This window comes from Zootoca vivipara, chromosome 9 (genome assembly GCF_965207765.1).
Source record: "Zootoca vivipara chromosome 9, rZooViv2.hap1.1, whole genome shotgun sequence".
Lineage (NCBI taxonomy): Eukaryota > Metazoa > Chordata > Lepidosauria > Squamata > Lacertidae > Zootoca > Zootoca vivipara.
In genome coordinates this window covers 40,715,981-40,730,209 of record NC_142592.1, presented here as the reverse complement: position 1 = coordinate 40,730,209, position 14,229 = coordinate 40,715,981, and the positions used below count along the sequence as shown (strand labels likewise).

The 14,229-nt window shown below is 42.6% G+C and overlaps 1 protein-coding gene and 1 non-coding gene across 3 annotated transcripts; one reads left to right on the top strand and one right to left on the bottom strand.

Annotated features, from left to right (window-relative positions):
- Nucleotides 1-733: 733 nt before the first annotated feature.
- On the bottom strand, nucleotides 734-13,066 carry POLDIP3 (DNA polymerase delta interacting protein 3). 2 transcript variants are annotated; one of them, XM_088652060.1, is made up of 9 exons: nucleotides 12,881-13,066; nucleotides 9,799-10,171; nucleotides 9,398-9,475; nucleotides 7,761-7,862; nucleotides 5,902-6,087; nucleotides 5,404-5,481; nucleotides 3,946-4,075; nucleotides 3,239-3,305; nucleotides 734-2,744 (listed from the first exon to the last, which is right to left on the bottom strand). In XM_088652060.1, the coding sequence occupies exons 1-9, from the start codon at nucleotides 12,943-12,945 to the stop codon at nucleotides 2,570-2,572; spliced, it is 1,254 nt and encodes a 417-aa protein (XP_088508186.1). In that variant the 5' UTR covers nucleotides 12,946-13,066; the 3' UTR covers nucleotides 734-2,569. The 2 variants fall into 2 exon arrangements, with proteins under 2 accessions (XP_088508186.1, XP_034982617.2); XM_035126726.3 differs by having other exon boundaries at nucleotides 7,767-7,862.
- A 283-nt stretch (nucleotides 13,067-13,349) lies between these two features.
- Nucleotides 13,350-13,499, top strand: LOC118091597 (U12 minor spliceosomal RNA). Its single transcript, XR_004693405.1, has one exon. It is a non-coding gene; the product is annotated as a U12 minor spliceosomal RNA (small nuclear RNA).
- Nucleotides 13,500-14,229: the final 730 nt, after the last annotated feature.

Sequence of the window (14,229 nt, the reverse complement as noted above, 5' to 3'; positions counted from 1 at the left end):
GCTGGTCCACAGACCAGTTTGGGAACCTCTGAAGTAAACCTTGGCTTCCTCACATACTCTCCCAAGTAGTACTGTACAGCTGAACTCAAAAGATACGAAGTGGTGGTGGTGAAATCTCTACAGCTATCTTAAAGAGTAATGAGAAATCTTACCAGCTAAAAATATAGATGGAAAATCATATTGTCATTCAGTTTGCCCCTTTGCTATGCTCAGAACCATTACATGTTTAAACCTTTACAAGTCTTTTTATTAGATCAAAACAGTCTTGTAACATGTCTGTTTTTTAAAATGCTTTGCTATTTCATTTATTCTTTTAACAGAGATGAGTGAGGACATGGCAAACCTGTCAAAATACTCTAGAAGTCGATAGTCAAACAAAACAGCTCCATAAAAGACGAAATACCTTATTATTTTTATGCCACATAATCCTGTTTTCTTCTTCACTGATATAGACTATGCAATATTCTCTCAAGACCTCTCAAACATTCCCTACAAAAAAATCTTCCTGCACATAAAGAATAGCATGTCAAGGAACTGGGTCTTCTTCCCTCCCATCTCCATGGGAGAGAATTCAAACATGGCAACCCCAGCAGCAGCCTTAAAAGGCACAATCCACAGAAAGCTTTATTATTTGATTCTGCTGACAGGCACCCCCAACAGTGAAAAATTAACAGGACTCTATTGACTAATCAGTCATTTCCTTGCAACCCAAGAAGGCAGGGCAAAATACAGGTTCTGTATAACAAACGTTTATTCAGAAACATAATACATAATGTCCTCCAGCCCCAACCTTCCCTTCCCCTGTAACCAACTGCTAATGAAACACAGGTACAGGGAACAGCAGTTCTGCACAAAATATCATTTGTCAATCATAAGCACATCTCCCCAGTAAGCGTGAAATTATGATCGGTCCTAAATAATTCAGATTTAAAAAACCCATTGGGAAGCAAATGCCTTCCATGTTGTGAAGGTTTATTGTGTGACATAACGTGTGTAGCCTGCTAAATGAAACTAAGAAACTGTACAGAACGAAGAGAAAAAGGAATGTAGAATCCACTGAGCACCAGGTTCTACAATGGAAGAAAGCAGATATATTACACTGCAGGGTTTTAGCACAGATAAACAGCAATGCTCTCGTCTTGTAGCCGGAAGTATAAAAATGCAAGCCCCCATACAAGTATCTGCATGTTTATTTAGTATAAAACCAATGCAATTATTCTTAACCCTTGTCAGTTTTCAATTTTCACTGGACTAAATGGGTTGCTAGAAAACGGAAGTATCTTTTTGTTTTAGCAAAGACTGGCATGTCAGAGGAAATTCAGCATGGCCAAAAAACAAATCATCCTCACTTTGCTATAGGCAACTCATTTTCCTGCTATCCCTGTTCTATGCCAAACCAATAGGTAGATTCTCCTCTATATGAACTACAAGAGATACCCACCATTTCCCAGTACAGAAAAATAAGCAACAGTGCTGTACAGTAGCAGCAGTCAAGCCCAAACAGATGCAACTCTTACAATTGACAAGTCCATGAGAGCTGGAGGCTGGACGTTTTCCTGACTATTACACTCAGGGATAAGGTAGCGTAGGGTAAAAACAGATGCCCTGTAGAAATAGTTCCTAGGGGTTTATCACTGGAGTTTATTTGGGTGCCATTAACCTCCAAGAAAGGTGTAGGTGCTATAAAACATAGTGGTGCATCAGAATCTGTCAGGACTGAACAAATGAGGACCTCTATTCACTGCAGTGCTTCTAAGGCATTAGGCATGAGAAGTGATTGCTGAAGCCAGAAACACTTTCTTCTTGCCCAATACATAATTTCATAGTAAAAACACAATGTAAATGATACAAAGTGAAAGAAAGCCCATGCAGTCTCACAAAGAGAGCATCTGTGAGACTTCCTGGACTGAAGAGTACACCAACGCCAGGGCAAATGCTTCTTTCTCTCAGTGCACTAGCAGATTATTACAACGACAAAGTAAGATGAAGTGTAAGATGTGCTATGTTCCTGTGCCTATACCTATTTGCATTGGCTTCACAGTCCCTTCCATTAGCTGCTGAACAAAGAGAACATTTGCTGCTGCTTCTCCTTCACTAATTTTACAATTTCAGAACAGCTAAAACCGCTACCAAATCCTGGCCTCCGCCACAGACAGAGTTGAATTGAAAAGGAAATGCAGTCCATCATCAGTAAAAAGGACTCTCATCTCTCACTCAAAGGGTGCAAGTGCCAAACAGATGCTACTCACATCCTTTGCTAGCTGCACTTTTCAATGGCTGGATACAGGTAGGGTGGTTGAAACAAAGGAAAAAGAGTTAAATGTTCTAAGCTTGGTGATATATCACTGGAGGAAGGGAAGATTATTCCATTAGAAATATGTGGACAAAAACTCCAACTATGAAAACAGAACACATACATTAGGGAGAACACTACTGTACAGGAAGGTAGCAATTGTAGAAAAACAAAGGTTTCAGCATGGTCAAACACAACATCAGTTGCGTTCCCACACTTGTCTCCCTATTTCCCACGCTCAACAAGTTTTCCAGTCCACTCCTTGCCTGTCACTCTTCAAAGTTTGATTTTGAACTCTGTAGGTTGCACAGAGGCGGAGGTCCCTGAGGATTTGAAGAGTGCTTTTAAGATAGTATCAGGATCCACTTCAGCTGGTGGATTTGAGGCGGTTCCTACACTTGTCCGACGTGGTTCACCTTCCTTCTTCACTGAGGGGGTGTCACTCAATCGACTAGGGAGAACAACAAGAGATACTCTATTTAGCCTCACAACAGAACAAGTGTCAAGTCAAGCAGCAGAGCTTACTCTTTTTCAGCAATTACCATCCATTGCCTGGATAGCTAGCTTAATCCATGTGTACTTTTCAGGATTTCAGATTAAGATAAAAAAGTTATGGAAAGGGAAAAGAAGACGAACAACAACAACAACACAGAGAACCCCAGGGAGCTCCACCATCAATAGTTGTTGAATGGTGAAATGCAGATCAATTTACACTGCTGAACCAAAACTGTTGTTCTGATTATTAAGCAAGCAATTACAGGTTGGGAGAGGCCTACTGCCTGAACAGCAGTGCTGGATATATAGGAAAATTAGTAAAGAAGCTTTAATCTGAATATCAACAAACGCGTTTGGTATTTTGCTTGGGTACAAAAATTATATGGCACCTTGTGAAGGAGCAAAAATGTTACACCACAGTTTTATGAGCATAAACCCATATGCACATACAGCAAGATAGGTTGGTCTGATGTGATGATATTCCCATTCATATGAAGGTTGCATTTCATCGGCTGGCCTGATGGAGAAGAACAAAAAAAAAAAATGAATTAAACCTCAGGAAAGTGGTATAGGTTTCTTCACTGTGCATCCATTCTGCTCATTAAACAAGATCCCTGGATTTGAATGCACAGATTTGCCACCATTATACGCAGTTTGAGCCTAAGCTTCTCTATTCTGAGATACAATATTATTATTAATTACATTTGTATACTGCCGTGCATCTGCAGAGCTCAGGGCAGTCACAGCATAAAAATACAAGATAAAAACAGAAAATACATAATAAAAATAAGGACAAAATGAACCAATATCCCTCCTCATGTCAATACCCTAACTACTTACACAAACTCTGAAACAGCAAAGTTTCTGCAGTCTCTCAAGAGCATTAATTCTCACAAACTTGGTATTGCTGTATATCCAGTTGGTGTAGGGGCAAGTTATCATCTATGTGCCTGCAATATCTCTCTCACTCCAATATGAGCAATTTTTGTGTCTTCTAAACACCTGATACAATAATAGTCTAAGAACTGCTCAGCCCCTCACGGCAGCTATTAATAATTAAGTAATAATTTCCTGACTTCTTACACACAGAAGAAGTACCATCTGAGATCTTCAGGGAAGTAAAACGTTTGTGTGTTCTATATGAGGCTCACACTCACCATCCAAGCATCTGTTGTTGTATTTCTTATACGCAGTAATGGCATCTTCCTTTTTCACAAACACCACCTCAGCCATTCCGGGGTGCACTAAACGGGCTCGCTTTAGGGCACCACATACACAGAACAACTCCTGAGGAAAGAGCAAATTACAGTACAGCTTTATTTAACTTAGCTCATCTTTGCTACTGTATTGCAAGCATTTCTTGTTAGTGTGGAATTTAGTGTGGAAGTCAAGGCCACAGCTGCCAACTCTGATATTTGAACTATCACACATTAAGAACATAGAAGTTGCCTTGCTGGAGCACACAGAGGAACACTTAGTCCAGCCTTCTGTTTCCAACAACAGTCAGATAGATATATTTACGTCAGGGATGGGAAACCACTTTTTGGCCACAGGACCAGTTCAAATTGTGGCTGACTCTCCATCTGCTACAATTGACCAATAACCCAGGCTTCTCTCTTGTCAATCATTTGATGTCATTTGTCAGGTGGCTCTGACCCTGGTGAAAGCAGTGTGGCTTGCATTCAGCACCCACTCTGAACAGTGTTGAATACAAACAGCACTTGCAAAGGAACATTGGGAGCACACTCCAAGGCTCCTGATTATTCCGTTGCAGCGGGTGCTTTGTTTGTATGTATGATATCAGCCGAGCGACATATGGTTGTGGCCCAAGAAGAACAGCAGAGCAGACTAAATTGAGAGGCTGAGTGGACCTAGTTAAGTCTGCAGGCCAGAGGTCCCTCCCTCACCCCCATCCCACAATCCATGCTTTAGGTAATAAACTCAGAATCAGAGTATGAAGGTATTTTATTACCCAACAGATAGAATAAATTGAGGTTCGATGTAGCTATCCACAATTAGAGCCACGTTCCACAACTATGTCTGCTCCTTTTTAAAAGCCGCATGATCTAATAATCACATCTTGTGAGAGTGAATGCCTAAAGTTTCTCATGCATTACACAAAGAAGTGTTGCATTCCTGACGCCCCGTATATCCTCAGAAAACTACATGTAGAGAGCAACGGAACATCCAGTATAACTAAAGATACACTGGGATCATTTCCCCCACACCAAAAGTCAGAGGGAATGTGACAGTAACCCTGCTGTCAGAGCACTGCTTGCAAACTGTTCTGGATTTCACAAACTTTGGAAACTTTCCTACTGTGTGAAGAACACAATGGAGTCTGCCAGGACGTCATTCAGGAAAATAATTCTGGAACACACAGGGGTGGCTCTCCTCAAAGTCATTAGCTTGCTCTCAAGTCAATTAATTTTTCTGAATATATTTAGGCGTCTTGGAGCTTTTGCAGACGTCTACCTAGCTCCTTACTGCTACCACCTAAGATTCTCCAGGCTTTCCCAAGAAAATACACATCCCATTTTACTCTATAAACATTGGGTAGAACACGGATACAGGGCACAAGCAAATCCCCGGTTTCAACAATATACAGTACTCACAACAATATCCTCTTCAGTGACTCGAGGGTGCAGATTATTCACAGTCATTTTAGTACCTTCTAATGGGCTGAAGGCCGGCTGCCAAGAAACAGACAAATGCGTCACATGCATACAATCTGGGATTGGGGGGCGGGGAGACAGATCAAAGTAAATGGGGCTTTGAGGAAATGGGGGAAAGACAAGGGTAAGATTCAGCAAAATCCAGCCTTCAGAATTTAATTTCTACTGTTTTTGGTAGATTCTGTTAATCTCTGAAAATATTTCAACAAGAAATCATATATGACAAATGTTTGCCCAGCAAGCATGAGAAGCAAATGGGTTTCAGATTCTACCAGTTCTTCAAGTTACCATGTCCAATTCCACTGTTTTCTCTGGAAGAAGGAAATAATTTTTTTCCATTCAGCTGTACTTGAACAGGGTTTGTTCTTCTTCTTGTTATTAAAATCCAGAATAGGAAGCTGTAGTGGCCACAAAAAGATATTCGTGTCCTTGACTCACCTCAACTGGTGGTGGTGGCTCTTTGGGGGGTTCTTCCTTTGTCACCAAGGTTCGGGACATGTTAGTCAGGGCCTTTGTCCGGATGGGGGACGGTGGAGCTGTGGGGGCCGTATAGGCATCATTCTGCACAACCTTTGTGAGGGGGACTGTCTTTGACAGAGAGAACTTGTTGCCACTGAGTCCAGCCTACGTAAATGGATAACACAAATCCCTGAATACTGCAAGCGCCAGAAGCAGAACTAATTCCTCCTCCTCTAAGTAGCAGCTACCCAGCAAGATTTCCCATTCCATAAAGATTTAACCTTAGAAACAAAGCCAATGTGACGTAGAGAAGACTATTCAGCCCCTGAAGTCAGCTAATGCATTCAAAAATTCCTCTTGGTATTTGTGCACACTGGTGAACTGTTGCGGGTTAGAAATACTTGAATTATCAAGTATTGAAAACATATTTCACATTTTGTGTAAAGACAGTACAGTACATTCCATTATTAACTTTTAACTATTTTACAAGTTAGGAAAACTCCTCCCCCCCCCCCAATCCCACCTTATCCTTGCACAACTACTTTTGATCCATCAGGTCAAACTAATCAGGTTGTTAGTTTGGGAAAATAAGGATCTGTACTGAGACCCTTAAAAAAACTTTTATTAGTTGTCTGGAAACGAAGAGAAACTGTGATGTAGTAAAATCATAATGTATGCAAGAAGCGTTTAAGACGAGAAGTAGTATTTATGCATGTTTATATGGAAAGAAGTAGGTCTCTAGGGTCAAAAACTAGGTCTCTAGGGTCTAAAAATGGCAGAAACCACCCAGAGTTTTCAGATAGTTACTACTGTCTTGGGAAAATGTGAGATAATGTGCTGGAAGTGTCATCTTTATTTGGTACTTTACTCATAAAGAAAATCAGAATACCATATCCTTAACGTCACAGCATAAATCCATTCTGGATTGCTGCACACCATTTTAGTTGTCCATTTCAAGGTGTTTTTTTTAATAAAAAAACAAATACCTAAGTGGACAACGATTATCCAGAATATCAAATTTAGACTGAATCCAGGTTCTATTTCAACCAGAATAATCCTATTAATCCCAGTGACACAGTTCCCTTGCTTAGGGTGTTTTAAAGGTTTAGCTTAGGACAAGAGTAAGGGCACATGATCATCCCGACTACAGATAGTGTAAAGAAAATATTCTTTATCTTTCTTTCATAAAATAAAGTCGCTATGTAAGACAGGCAATGCATTTAGCTTACAGAACTCTCTGCCATGAAATGCTTTGAAAATGATTAGTATGGATGAGGTGTTCTGATTAGAAAAAGTCAAATGACACAACACAGTTTCAGTTACTGGTTTGCCTGAGCAAAGAGGAGACAGACTAACTGCAGACCCAAGAGCAGGATAACGAGCAAGTTTGTTTTTGCCAGTAGTGCAGGCTATTGCCACTCTGTTTGGTACAGGTGCAAGCAGTAGCTCGGGGGGACACTGGAGCTCTAAAGAGCCCCATTCCCATGGGGGAAAGTGGACATGGGCCACCTATTGGCAGTGGACAAAGAAACCCTTTTTCTCTCTAACTTCCCATCTCTTTTCCTTCTCTGCACCTTTCACAGAAACAGAGTAGACTGCTGGGGTGAAAACAGAGATCTATTCCTGCACAACAGCTCACTTTATGGGGCATGGGCTGGATGGGAACCTCTTACAGGACACATTTGGTCCATGGGCAAGCAATCTGCTGCCCTATTCTAGGGTAAAAAAATGCAAGAATACCAGTAAGTCCAGTCAATACAAGCTCAGAGCACATGCAAAACAACCAAAGTACATGTCCATTGGGAAGTGGAGGGAGTGGGGAAGCTAATGAGACAGACCCTTACCGCACTGTGCAGGAAGCTGTTTGCGGTAGTGATCTTCATTTGCTTATTAGGAAGGGGAGATACAGTTTCTTCATCATCTTCTACATCATATTGAGACTAAATAGAAACAAAAAAAAGCAAAACCCCAAGTAACATATAAATGCAAGTGGTTGATTTGATGTTTCTGGTTGCTGATGTAAAACTAGATATTCTAGACTGATACACTTAAAACAGTTCTATACATGTTTACTAATAGGTTTTTCTGAATATATGCCCCAGCAAATACATGTATGTAGCCACTCTGATTTGTGGCATCTTAATACCAGGACATGAAAATAAAAAGGACTCTTAAGTAGCATTGATAGCACTGTAAAGTTGGAAGGGATCCTCAGGGTCATCTAGTCCAGGCATATCCACTCCCAAGAGACTGTAATTTACTCCCAGTATAAAAAAACTGGTGGTGATCTACCTATTGCCATTGGAGGGAAGAGGAGTCTGCGTGGGGTGGGTGGATTGCCCAAAATTGTTGAGCTTTTTTTTAGGAGAGAAGTGCCCAGAGTTATTGAGCTTTTTGGGAGAGGATTGCACAGAGGTTTTTTTAGCTTTCCCCCCATAACTTTTTCTACACAATAAGGATCAACTGGGGAACTACCAGCTGGACATTCTTGGTCCAACCCCCTGCAATACAGGAACCTCGGGCTGTTCAATTCAACTCAAATTTGAAGACTCCATCTAAACATGATATTAAATGTACCTTTGCATTTAACATGCACAATTTCTAAAACGCAAATATCTATGTGCAGATGTGGGTGAGGATCAGGATTGTGGCATGTGGGGGAATGTAACCTTTTCCTCCGTGTCACCATCTGAAGTGAAATCCCCTCCCCTGCTACAATTTGCATGGTGCAGAAAGTTCCCACAGGAGTCGGTGGAACCTTACTCCTGATGTAAACAGCAGCTTGAAAAGCGGGAATTTCCTTAAAATCACAGCATGGGATGGGTTAAATACCCCACCCATCACAATCTATTATTGCATCCCTCCCAATTAGTGGCAATTAGCATTTTTTAAAAGTACATTACATACAGACACACATTTGCCATAATTATCAGTTTGGCCCAGAGTCTCCTCAATCTCTCTCAGCACTAATGCCAAGCATTAATCTGCCCAACAACTTTGTAACATGAAACATTAGCCAATGACAGACAAACAGGATTTCTTTCCCGTGCAGGTGTACTGTGATAATGGAAGATTGGCCAATAACATCGAAATAGGTAGACATAGAGGCCAGAAGTTAAAAATGGTATTTCCTAAGTACTGAAAGGATTGTAGTAAGTGAGTACAAGAATGTAGGGGTAAGATCCAAAGGCACCACAAATCTACTTTGTGAATTGTCACTGCAAGATACTACACATATGGGAACCTGTGAGTTTCATTCATGCAGAGAACATTCTCAGCCTGTAGGCTGTGAACATATTACATAAGGCAAGCAAAACTTTTAAATTAATTTATAATGCCAATCTCCGAAATCAGAAATAAAATCACTTCAGGGTGTTTCACTGGAAGCAACTGAAATAAATATTAAACACATGTTCAAAGATTACTAGATTTTATAACAATTGACAACTCCACTCTGTTACTGAATGGCACACACCTGTTTGTTTGTGTGATTGTTCACAATGTTGACCTTCATGCATGCAGGATGAGTGTGCAATGGAGTTGCAGCCTTCTGCTGTGATGGGGAGAGAAAAACACATCATTAACATCTAAAGGTTTCAGTGAAATCCCTTGCTTCATCATGATGGCATACTCAAAGCTTAAAGGATGCACTAAGATCTCTACTTTTAATTATCAGATTATGAAACAAAGCAGAATTTCAGAACTCAGATTCATGGATTTTGTTATCTGTATTACACATGTGATATAATGCTGTATTAATGCTTTCCCCAACTGTTTCCCTTGAAATACATGCAACTAGTGCTCCAGGAACTGCCAACACATAGGACAGTGCTGGAGAGACAACAACAGACTGTAGAGATAGTGACTATAACCTACTTGAATTGTTTTTGTGATCTTCATGGCAGGGGCCACCGTTTCCACAGCAGCTTTCACAATGGCTGCACTAGGAGTGCTCCTTTTCAGACTGATCTTCTCTCTGGCATCAACAACTTTGGTCACTTGCTGCTTTCGGGAATTAAGCATTTCCCGGGCGTCTTGCACTTTTCCTTGGATTTTAAACCTGGCATCTTTCTGAAGCAGTTTCTCCCGGGCATCTTTCACGCCAATTTTGTGTCGGGCATCAGTAAGGCCAATCTTCTGCCGTGCATCAAATGTCCTCTGGAAACCAACACTTGGTGCTGATCTGCTTAGAAAAGTTTGTTGGACTCCAATTTGAGGTCTACCACCAAATAATGGTCTTGTGTTCAGCCTGGAACAGAAATGTCAGGTGTTAAAAGCAAACGAACTGCTGCATTTTAAGACGTTAAGCTGCAATGTGTGCAGAGGGTGGTGGCCAGGATGATAAAGGGTCCAGAAACCAAGCCTTATGAGGAATGATTGAGGGTATTGAGTATGTTTATCCTGGTAAAGAGGAGTCTGAGAGGAGATAGCCATCTTCCAATATTTAAAGGGCTGGAGCAGTTTTCTCCTGCTCTGGAGGCTAGCACCCAAACCAATGGATTCAAGCTCCGAGTAAACATGGATTCCAACTAAACATCAGGAAGAACTTTCTGACGGTAAGAGATGCTCAACAGTGGAAGAGACTCCCACAAGAGATGGTGGACTCTCCTTCCTTGGAGGTTTTTAAGCAGAGTGTGGATGGCCACCTGTCATTTATGATCTAGCTGAGATTCCTGCATTGCAGGGGGTTGGACAAGATGACCTTTGAGGTCCCTTCCAACTTTATAGTTCTACGATTCTATGATCTAACACAACAGTTCCACCAAGTGACAGAAGAGGCCGAACTGAAGGTACAGAGATTTTAAAATCTGAACTGCAAGAAAAGCCTGGAGCTGGTGACAGAAAACGGAAGACACTAAGACCTGCGAAAAGGCCAACAATGGAATCCAATGTTATTATACAAGTTGACTGACAAGGATAATCTAATATACATACATTCCTTTGGAAAACAACTAATATGTAACAGAGATAGAATTGCTTGCCCCTCATAGCTTTCAAAATTTGAAATTCATATTTCAACCATTGAATGTGTTTGTGAAGAATGCATGTACTACACCAAAATGACGGAATATTGTTAAAATGAGTTGAAATGGGATACCGGGTTTATATATATATATCCGGCATATATCTCTGTATATCCCGGCGTATAAGACGACTTTTGAACCCAGGAAAATCTTTTCAAAAGTTGTGGGTCGTCTTATATGCCGGGTATAAGATCTACAGTCGGCGCAAACGGTGTGGGGAGCTCAAAGATGGCCGCGGCTGCATCCCCGCCGTATGCGGTGACTGTGTAAGCGGCTGCTGCTTTCTTTCCGTGCAGGAAGAGGGGACATGCGGGGCTTTCCTCCCTCCTCCTTGCATGGAAAGAAAGCGGCAGCCGCTTACTCTCCCCCCCCACTGCCTTGGTGCCTGGAACAGTGGGTGCCTAGTGGAGGATGCAAGCGACCGAGGAGGACGTGCGTGTAAGTCTCAGCCCCCTACCCCACCCCACCTTATTCCCCACGTCTTCTTCTTCTTCACGAGCTAACTGCAGTTTTTATGCTTCAGCTCCTTCCCTCCCTGCGAATGAAATCTACGGTAGTTCAAAATGCTACCGTAGTTCTTAGCATGCCTGCAAGTAAGTGCATTTAAACATCTGTGCATTTAAGCACTGTTATCTCTCTTTTGGCTTCATTTACTGGTATTTAAAAAGCGGGGAGAGGAAGAGATACAGAATTTTTTTATTTGGTGTGCGTTGGAAGTTTGGGATATACTCGTTACAGCGAATATACCCCAAACTCTATATTTTGACTGGAAAAGTAGGGGGTTGTCTTATACGCCTGGTCACCTTATACGCCGGCATATACAGTATGTGTATATCTATCTATCTATCTATCTGGGAATTTAAGAGATGTAACTGAAATCTAGTCAGCTTACCAAGCAGCATTTCAATTACAATAGAACATCCTGATATTAAATGGAAAACATGCTTTTATAGGAGGGAAAAGGGGCAAATCATAATTAATTCTTAACTATATTTCAAAGAACATGATGGGTGGTTTTTTGCTTCTGTGTTTAACACAATTTCATTCAAACTGGTGGACACTGTCTAAGAATCAGAACGAAAGATGAATGCCGCCTTTTCCCTTGGGAGTGTGGAAGTCTGATTTGAGATTTTTTCTTTTTCTTTTTAGCTTTAGCAGAGGTAGCTAAAAATCTAATGGTGGCCTTTGGCAGCAATATTATAAAGGTGTGACCTCTTCACTGCAGATAAGCAAAAATGTTAAGTTATTTATCTAAATGTTCTGCAATGAGACATATTTCTCAATCTTATAATAGAACAATTGTTTATGGAGGCTGTAGATCACCTTGCATGTCAAAGGAAGTGTAAAAGTAGCAAAAAAAGAGGAGAGTTCAGGAACAGAAACATTGGCTGTATGAACAGCAAAGGTAAAAAAATTTGTATGATGCACAAGGTGAAGAAGCAGGGCTGGCCCAATGCACAATGCCACCCCAAAAGTCTCTACAATCAGTTATTGGTTGTATGCCATAGCGCATAGTTTGTCACCCCGAAACAAATACTGTCCCATCTCAGCACACAAGATGCCCCACTTGGAATACACAAAATGTTTTGGGCCGCCCTTAGGAACAAAGCGCCAGAATCACTACAATAAAGGTGCCGAGAGACCTGCGGAAGGAGGGTGCTGCACCCTCTCCACGCAGACCCACGTCTGCGGGGCAAAACACACACACTTGGCCTCGGACACCTCACTGCCGAGAACGGCCAAGCAGAACCGAACGCTCCAGTGGGCGATGACTGACAGGAGAGCGAGCCAATCGGAGCACCGAGTGCACATCCCCAGCCGGATCCTGCCGGAGCAGAGCACGGATCCCGCCTCCGGGCAGCGACGTGGGGGGGAAGGGAACCCTTGCGGGGAACGGGGGCCTCTCCTCCCGCCGGGCTCTTTCCACGGCTCACCTTCCCTTCGTGTTCACACTGACGCCGCGTTTCCGGATCAGCTCGTCCAGAGACAAGTCCGCCATGTTGTCGCTAGGCCCCGAGACAAGTCGCTGCGACCGAAGCCCGGACGTGAGAACCAACTGCTTCCGGTGTCGCCGCGCCCTCTCCCTCCACAACCTCTCACCTCTCCTTCCCCCTGGAAGTGGATCTTCTCGCGACGCTGGCGAAGGACTTCACGACGGCTTAGATTCCCATAATCCCTCGCGGCGCGAGTGCTCATTTGCATGCGCTCCGGGGAGCTGCGCGAGGGGTTTTTTGCACACGCTAGGGGGATTTCATCTTTGTTTTACGAATTACTCCCCGCATAAGGGGTCATCAGGTTGTGCTTCACGACTGTTGTGGTCCCGGGGCTTCGCTGTGTTTTGCTCATCCTCACTTATAAAGCGGCTGCTTTCAACTACGTGCCTTCGCTGCAAAACTGAAGTTCATGCCTTAAACTTATGAGTAAGGAAAATAATGATCCGGGGTGACGCCCGGGTCCTCACTGCTAATGTGAGAGGAATTTTTGAACGGGTACAGGTCGTCCCTATGGTGACCCGCCTACTTAGCGGGATGCCTGGGTGCTTTGATCTGCCCGACCCTTCCCTACTGAAATGGTTAAAAAAATAACTTTAACTTATTTTTTTAGTTGGGTATGATAGTAATTCACTCATATACATCCCATACAAAACAAGAGTTACCTTGTGTTCTGTGTGTGCCTTTCAACTGCTGCATTTTGTATCAATGGGTATGGAGTTGAGGTGCCCACAGGTACAAATAGATGCTGAAGACATGAAGCATGTTGTTCAAACACACTCTTACCGGTAGTTTAAGAGGTAAAGGTAAAGGGACGCCTGACCATTAGGTCCAGTCATGACCGACTCTGGGGTTGTGGCGCTCATCTCGCGTTATTGGCCGAGGGAGCTGCCGTACAGCTTCCAGGTCATGTGGCCAGCATGACAAAGCCACTTCTGGCGAACCAGAGCAGCACCCAGACGTTTACCTTCCCGCTGGAGCGGTACCTATTTATCTACTGTACTTGCACTTTGACGTGCTTTCAAATTGCTAGGTTGGCAGGAGCTGGGACCGAGCAATGGAAGCTCACCCTGTCGCAGGGATTTGAACCGCTGACCTTCTGATCGGCAAGCCCTAAACTCAGTGGTTTAACCCCCAGTGCCACCCACATCCCTTTTAAGAGGTACACATTCCTATTTTAAAATATCTTACTGGGACAGAATTGTGAAAGAGGGAGAGTACTTGGGAGCCATTGCATAAGATTTATACAAAATGTTGAAGGGTAAATTATACCGGAGCCTTGTACATTCTGT